This window comes from Oncorhynchus kisutch, unplaced genomic scaffold (genome assembly GCF_002021735.2).
Source record: "Oncorhynchus kisutch isolate 150728-3 unplaced genomic scaffold, Okis_V2 scaffold3978, whole genome shotgun sequence".
NCBI classification, from domain to species: Eukaryota; Metazoa; Chordata; class Actinopteri; order Salmoniformes; family Salmonidae; genus Oncorhynchus; species Oncorhynchus kisutch.
Genome location: NW_022265923.1, coordinates 12,501 through 20,191, shown reverse-complemented (window position 1 = coordinate 20,191; position 7,691 = coordinate 12,501). Strand labels below are relative to the sequence as shown.

At 37.2% G+C, this 7,691-nt stretch overlaps 1 protein-coding gene across 2 annotated transcripts in view; it reads right to left on the bottom strand.

The window, feature by feature from the left end:
- Positions 1–458: 458 nt before the first annotated feature.
- LOC116372950 (zinc finger protein 664-like) overlaps positions 459–7,691 on the bottom strand; it is a 16,028-nt gene continuing 8,795 nt past the window's right edge. Inside the window, exon 3 of one of the 2 annotated variants that reach the window (XM_031821455.1) lies at positions 459–1,639. In XM_031821455.1, the coding sequence (XP_031677315.1) occupies positions 774–1,639 (866 nt within the window). In that variant the 3' untranslated portion in view covers positions 459–773. The remainder of the gene's footprint in view (positions 1,640–7,691) is intronic. The other variant, XM_031821456.1, reaches the window with a different exon arrangement.

The following is a 7,691-nucleotide window of genomic DNA, read 5'->3' as shown; positions in this document are numbered from 1 at the left end:
GGCATTTTGGATTGAGCTGTGGATTGGTTTAAACTGTCCTCAAGGCATTTTGGATTGAGCTGTGGATTGGTTTAAACTGTCCTCAAGGCATTTTGGATTGAGCTGTGGATTGGTTTAAACTGTCCTCAAGGCATTTTGGATTGAGCTGTGGATTGGTTTAAACTGTCCTCAAGGCATTTTGGATTGAGCTGTGGATTGGTTTAAACTGTCCTCAAGGCATTTTGGATTGAGCTGTGGATTGGTTTAAGCTGTCCTCAAAAGGTATACTTGTAATGGCAGTTGTTTTTCTTCCGGAATCACTGTGTAAATAAACACCCAGAAGCACAGAAGACCTGAGAATCACTGTGTAAATAAACACCCAGAAGCACAGAAGACCTGAGAATCACTGTGTAAATAAACACCCAGAAGCACAGAAGACCTGAGAATCACTGTGTAAATAAACACCCAGAAGCACAGAAGACCTTTTGCTCCTCCGACATCTTTTTATTGTGATTGAGGTTTAGGTTTTCCAGTTTGGCCTTCTGGCTCTACTCTACGTGACAGCTACTTGCTTATATATATATATGCATGTACATTTTGCAATATGAAAAGCATATGATGAACAACAGAGGGTTTATACTTGTATCAATCCAATCTAACAAAGCTCATCAAAACTCAATAGACATTTTAAAATATGTAATCTGACATTAGACATGATCATGTCTCGAAATGAAAAAAACAAAAGCAAAATGATTTTAATTTCATGAGGATTAGACAAAAACACAAATGATCAGTCAAAAACTCAAGTCAGAACACAGGCTCTCGATTCTCTCATGAGATTTCAGGTCCTCTAACTGGGAAAATGTCTTTCCACACTGAGAGCAGTGGTATGTCTTCTCCTCCTGTGTATGTATTCTTTCGTGCTTATTCAGCTGCCTTAACCAATTAAATCTCTTTCCACACTGGGAGCAGTGGTAGGGCTTCTCCTCTCGTGTGTGTGTCCTGTCATGCCTATTCAAGGCTTCTAACTGGGTAAAACTCATTCCACACAGTGAACATTGGTAGAGCTTTTCCTTTTTTTGTGTGTGTACTCGCTCATGTGTTTTCAGGGACCCTAACCACCTAAAACTCTTTCCACAATGGGAACAGGGGTAAGACTTCTCTCGTGTGTGTGCTTTCTCATGCAGTTTCAGAATCCCTAACAACCTAAAACTCTTTCCACAGTGGGAACAGTGGTAAGGCCTCTCTCCTGTGTGCGTCCTCTCATGCATTTTCAGGCCCACTAACCATGTAAATGCCTTTCCACATTTGGAGCAGTGGTAAGGCTTCTCTCCAGAGTGTATTCGCTTATGACTTTTCAGACTCCCTAACTGACTAAAACTCTTTCCACACTGGGAACAGTGGTAAGGCTTTTCTCCTGTGTGTGTTCTCTTATGACCTTTCAGGCTCCCTAACTGACTAAAACTCTTTCCACACTGGGAACAGTGGTAGGGCTTTTCTCCGGTGTGTGTTCTCTCATGTAATTTCAGGTGTTGTGATCGGTTAAAACTTTTTCCACACTGGGAGCAGTGGTGTCGTCTCGCTGGTTTGGACGTCTCTGGGTCTGGTTCCCCTGAATGACTCTCCCCGCTGTCAGAATGAGAGTCTGGTCGCTCTCCTGCCAAAGACAAAGTATTTAGTTAAATACTGAACAGAGGCCTGAATGAAACCTTCCTATGTGGTTTAATGGGCAGTAGATAGCCTAGCGGTTAAGATCAAGTTTAAAAAACAATTGAATCCATTTTAGAATAAGGCAGTAACATAAAACAACATTTTGAAAAAGTCAAGGGGTCTGAATACTTTATGAATGCACTGTATATCTGGCCTTGTGTATTGGGTTATTGTCGTGCTGAAAGGTGAATTTGTCTCCCAATTTTCCTCCAGGATTTTGCCTGTACTTAGCGCTAGTCAGTTTCTTTTTATCCCTAGTCCTTGCAGGTGACAAGCATACCCATAACATGATGCAGCCACCACCATGCTTGAACATATGAAGAGTGGTACTCAGTGATGTGTTGGATTTGCCCCAAATATAAAGTTAACTTCTTTCTTTACTTTTAGTTCCTTATTCCTATTAGGTTTAATCCAGACTAGATTTATGTAATCCTACTTCCTATGAGGTTTAATCCAGACTAGATCCCTCATTAATCTGAGGTCAGAACATTTGAGGTCAGGTTTTCAGAATATTAACAATATTTAAAAAAAAACACTTGTGTCCATCATAATAAATATACACGATATGTATGTGGACACACACTCATATTAGTGGATTCAGCTATGTCAGACACACCTGTTGCTGGCAGGTGTATAAAATCGAGCACACGGCCACGCAATCTCCATGGACAAACAATGGCAGTAGAATGGCCTTACTGAAGAGCCCAGTGACTTTCAACTGTCATAGGATGCCACCTTTCCAACAAGTCAGTTTGTCAAATTTCTGCCCTGCTAGAGCTACCTGGGTCAACTGTAAGTGCTGTTATTGTGAAGTGGAAACATCTAGGAGCAACAATGGCTCAGCCGCAAAGTGGTAGGCCACACAAGCTCACAGAACGAGACCGCCGAGTGCTGAAGCACGTAGCGTGTAAAAATAGCCTGTCCTCGGTTGCAACACTCACTACCGAGTTCCAAACGGCCTCTGAAAGCATTATCAGCACAAGAACTGTTAGTCGGAAGCTTCATGAAATGGGTTTCCAATGCCGAGCAGCCGCAGAATCAACATGCGCAATGCCAAGTGTCGGCTGGAGTGGTGTAAAGCTCGCCACCATTGGATTCTGGAGCAGTGGAAATGCAATCACTGGAGGGATGAAAATCTCTGGAGAGATGAATCACCCTTCACTATCTGGCAGTCCAACGGAAAAATCTGGGTTTGGCAGATGCCAGGAGAACACTACCTGCACCAAAGCATAGTGTCAACTGTAAGGTTTGATGAAGAAGGCATAATGGTCTGTTTTTCATGGTTTGGGCCACTTGAAGGGAAATTGTATTTATACATTTTTTTTACCTCCAGGTTCTCCTGTATTTAGTGATTGTCATTTGGTAGTTACAGTCTTGTCCAATCGCTGCAACTCCCGTACGGACTCAGGAGAGGCGAAGCTCGAGAGTCATGCATCCTCCAAAAACATGACCCTGCCAAGCCACACTGCGTCTTGACACACTGCTCGCTTAACCCGGAAGCCAGCAGCACCAATGTGTCAGAGGAAACACCGTACAACTGGCGACGGCATCAGCGTGCATTGAGCCCTGCCCACCACAAGAAGTCGCTAGAGCGCGATGGGACAAGAACATCCCGGCTGGCCAAACCCTCGCCGAACCCGGACGACGCTGGGCCAATTGTGAGCCGCCTCATGGGTAATCCTGTCGTGGCCGGCTGAGACACAGCCTGGGATCGAACCTGGGTCTGTAGTAACTGCGATGCAGTGCAGTGAAAAACAGTGGAAAGCCTACACATTATAGTTATCAGATTCACATGGAATTGTTGTGCAATTTAAATGTTTGAATATGAAATTATTTGGGAGGGGATGAAATGTGATTTTAGCTTCTAAAATGTGAGAATTAGGTTTTCATGAGTGAATTAGGCCCGACTCAGTGGCCCGCCCACCTGAGCAGACATTGGTTATAAACTATGAAACACGCCCTCCTCTCCCTTCCTATATAAAGCTTTGATGACAATATAACGACCTGTTCCGAGGACGTGAGGACGACGGTCCATACATTAAAAAGGACTAACATGTCAACTACAGAACTAAGCCAACCTCAGCGTGAGCTTTGGTTGTGAATGGTATGAACTTTGAACTCTTATTCACTAAAGAAGTGAGACATCCTAGACGTTGAGTTAGCAACAGCAGTTAAAAACATGGGCTAGGAAAGGACAGACAGAGTATCCCGTCTACCACCCAACGACGACACTACAACGTTTCCCGTTCACCACCAGAGACACTCTTCAAAGGACAAAGGACTCTGTTGGGCAACACGGCCATCCATCTACCAACCTATGGAAGCGCAGCTCAGAGTTAATATTTAATCGCATTTTTCTTTTCCAAATGGGTGGTAATTTAGAAGGCATAGGATATTGTATTTACGATAGCATAGCTTCTCGCTTTGTTCTTCAGTCTTCCCGCTCTTTCACTCAAACCCAACCCCCGTTCTTTGTGTAACCAGCTGTCATATCTGCTCCGTCCACCAGGGACATTTTCCTTTATGACATCATTTGTAATCAAGGTATGATTCATTCTGTGTATATGTAATTCTGTGTGATTAGTTAGGTATTTAGTAAATAAATAATTAACCCAATTTTGTATTGCTGATTCAACTTGTTAGCAAGGGTTCGTGAAGATAACCAAGAATTTACAACTTTCAGATGAGACATAAATAAGGTGACGATTGATATTGACTGCAATTGATGTAAAATATTACTAGGTCTTTAAACCTCTTGACGCTAGGGGGCACTATTTTTATGTTTGGAAAAATAACGTTCCCAAAGTAAACGGCCTATTTCTCAGGACCAGATGCTAGAATATGCATATAATTGACAGATTAGGATAGAAAACACTCTAAAGTTTCCAAAACTGTCAAAATATTGTCTGTGAGAATAACAGAACTGATATTGCAGGCAAAACCCTGAGGAAAATCAAACCAGGAAGTGGCTTCTATTTTGAAAACTCCATGTTCCATAGCTTCCCATTGCTCCATTTAAAGGGATATCAACCAGATTCCTTTTCCTATCGCTTCCTCAAGGTGTCAACAGTCTTCAGACGTAGTTTCAGGCTTTTATTTTGAAAAATTAGCCAGACTGATAACATCGCGTCAAGTGCTCTCATGAGTTTTGCTCGCAACAGAATTTGGACAGCTATTGTTTTTCCCTCTCCTACTGTGAAAGACATTTGCGGTTGATATATTATCGATTATATATTTTAAAAACAACCTGAGGATTGATTATAAAAAAACTTTGACATGTTTCTGTGGACATTACGGATATTATTTGGAATTTGTCTGCGTTGTCGTGACCGCTCTTTCCTGTGGATTTCTGAGCATAATGCGCCAAACAAAAGGAGGTATTTTGGATATAAAATAAAATCATCTTTATGGAACAAAATGAACATTTGTTGTCTAACTGGGAGTCTCGTGAGTGAAAACATCCGAAGATCATCAAAGGTAAACGATTCATTTGATTGCTTTTCTGATTTTCGTGACCAGGCTACCTGATGCTAAGTGTACTTAATGTTTTGTCATGTGATCGATAAACTTACACAAACGCTTGGATTGCTTTCGCTGTAAAGCATAATTTCCAAATCTGAGACGACAGGTAGATTAACAAAAGGCTAAACTGTGTTTTGCAATATTGCACTTGTGATTTCATGAATATTAATATTTTTTGTAATATTATTTGACTGGGGGGCTATGCTATTCAGTGGTTGCTAATGACAATTATCCCGTTTAAGTATTTTACATATATTATAGTACTATAGTAAAGTATTACAGTATTATATATTATAGTATAGTATTATATATTACAGTATATTATATATTAGAGTACTATAGGTCCAGGCTGAAAGAGACAGCAGAAGTATTATACATATATTATAGTACTATAGAAAAGTATTATAGTATAGTATTATTGTCACGCCTTGGTCTTAGTGTTTTGTGTTTTCGTTATATATTTTGGTCAGGCCAGGGTGTGACATGGGTTTACGTGTTGTGTTTCGTATTGGGGTTTTATAGGATTTGGGATTGCTAGGTTTAGGGGTGTGTCTAGTTAGGCTTGGCTGCCTGAGGCGGTTCTTGATCAGAGTCAGGTGCTTCTCGTTGCCTCTGATTGGGAACCGTATTTAGGTAGCCTGAGTTCGCTTTGTCTTTCGTGGGTGATTGTTCCTGTCTCTGTGTAGTTTCACCAGATAGTCTGTAATTAGGTTTCACGTTCCGTTTGTTGTTTTCGTATTTATTTAGTTATTTCATGTATCGCCGTTTTCTTTATTAAAGATCATGATTAACCACCACGCTGCATTTCGGTCCGACTCTCTCTCAACAAACGAAGAACGCCGTTACAATTATAGTATTATATATTATAGTACTATAGGTCCAGGCTGAAAGAGACAGCAGAAGTATTAGGCATATATTATAGTACTATAGTAAAGTATTACAGTACAGTATTACAGTATTACAGTATTATATATTATAGTATAGTATTATAGTATAGTATTATATATTATAGTATTACAGTATAGTATATTATAGTACTATAGGTCCAGGCTGAAAGAGACAGCAGCATGGAAGTATTATACATATATTATAGTACTATAGTAAAGTATTACAGTACAGTATTATATTATAGTATTACAGTATTATATATTATAGTATTATATATTATAGTATTACAGTATTATATATTATAGTATTATAGTATTATATATTATAGTACTATAGGTCCAGGCTGAAAGAGACAGCAGAAGTATTATACATATATTATAGTACTATAGAAAAGTATTATAGTATAGTATTATATATTATAGTATTATAGTATTATATATTATAGTACTATAGGTCCAGGCTGAAAGAGACAGCGGAAGTATTATGCATATATTATAGTACTATAGTAAAGTATTACAGTACAGTATTACAGTATTACAGTATTATATATTATAGTATTATATATTATAGTATTACAGTATAGTATATTATAGTACTATAGGTCCAGGCTGAAAGAGACAGCAGCATGGAAGTATTATAGTATAGTATTATATATTATAGTATTACAGTATAGTATATTATAGTACTAAAGGTCCAGGCTGAAAGACACAGCAGAAGTATTATACATATATTATAGTACTATACAGTATTATAGTATTATATATTACAGTATATTATATATTATAGTATTATAGTATAGTATAGTACTATAGGTCCAGGCTGAAAGAGACAGCAGAAGTATTATACATATATTATAGTACTATAGAAAAGTATTATAGTATAGTATTATAGTATTATATATTATAGTACAATAGAAAAGTATATTATAGTATAGTATTATAGTATAGTATTATAGTATAGTATATTATAGCACTATAGGTCCAGGCTGAAAGAGACAGCAGAAGTATTATACATATATTATAGTACTATAGTATAGTATTATATATTATAGTATAGTATTATATATTATAGTATAGTATTATAGTATAGTATGATATATTATAGTATAGTATTATAGTATAGTATTATATATTATAGTACTCTAGTATAGTATTATAGTATAGTATTATATATTATAGTATAGTATTATATTTTATAGTATAGTATTATATATTATAGTATTATAGTATAGTACTATAGTATTATATATTATAGTACTATAGTATAGTATTATATAGTATAGTATTAAAGTAGCATGGAAGTATTATACATCCTCCCTTGCGGACGTGTAACAATTCAAAATGTATTATAGTATAGTATTATATATTACAGTATTATATATTATAGTATAGTATATTATAGTACTATAGAACCAGGCTGAAAGAGACAGCAGCAGTATTATACATCCTCCCTTGTGGACGTGTAACAATTCAAAATGTATTATAGTATAGTATTATATATTACAGTATTATATATTATAGTATAGTATTATATATTATAGTATTATAGTATAGTATTATAGTATAGTATTATATATTATAGTATTATAGTAT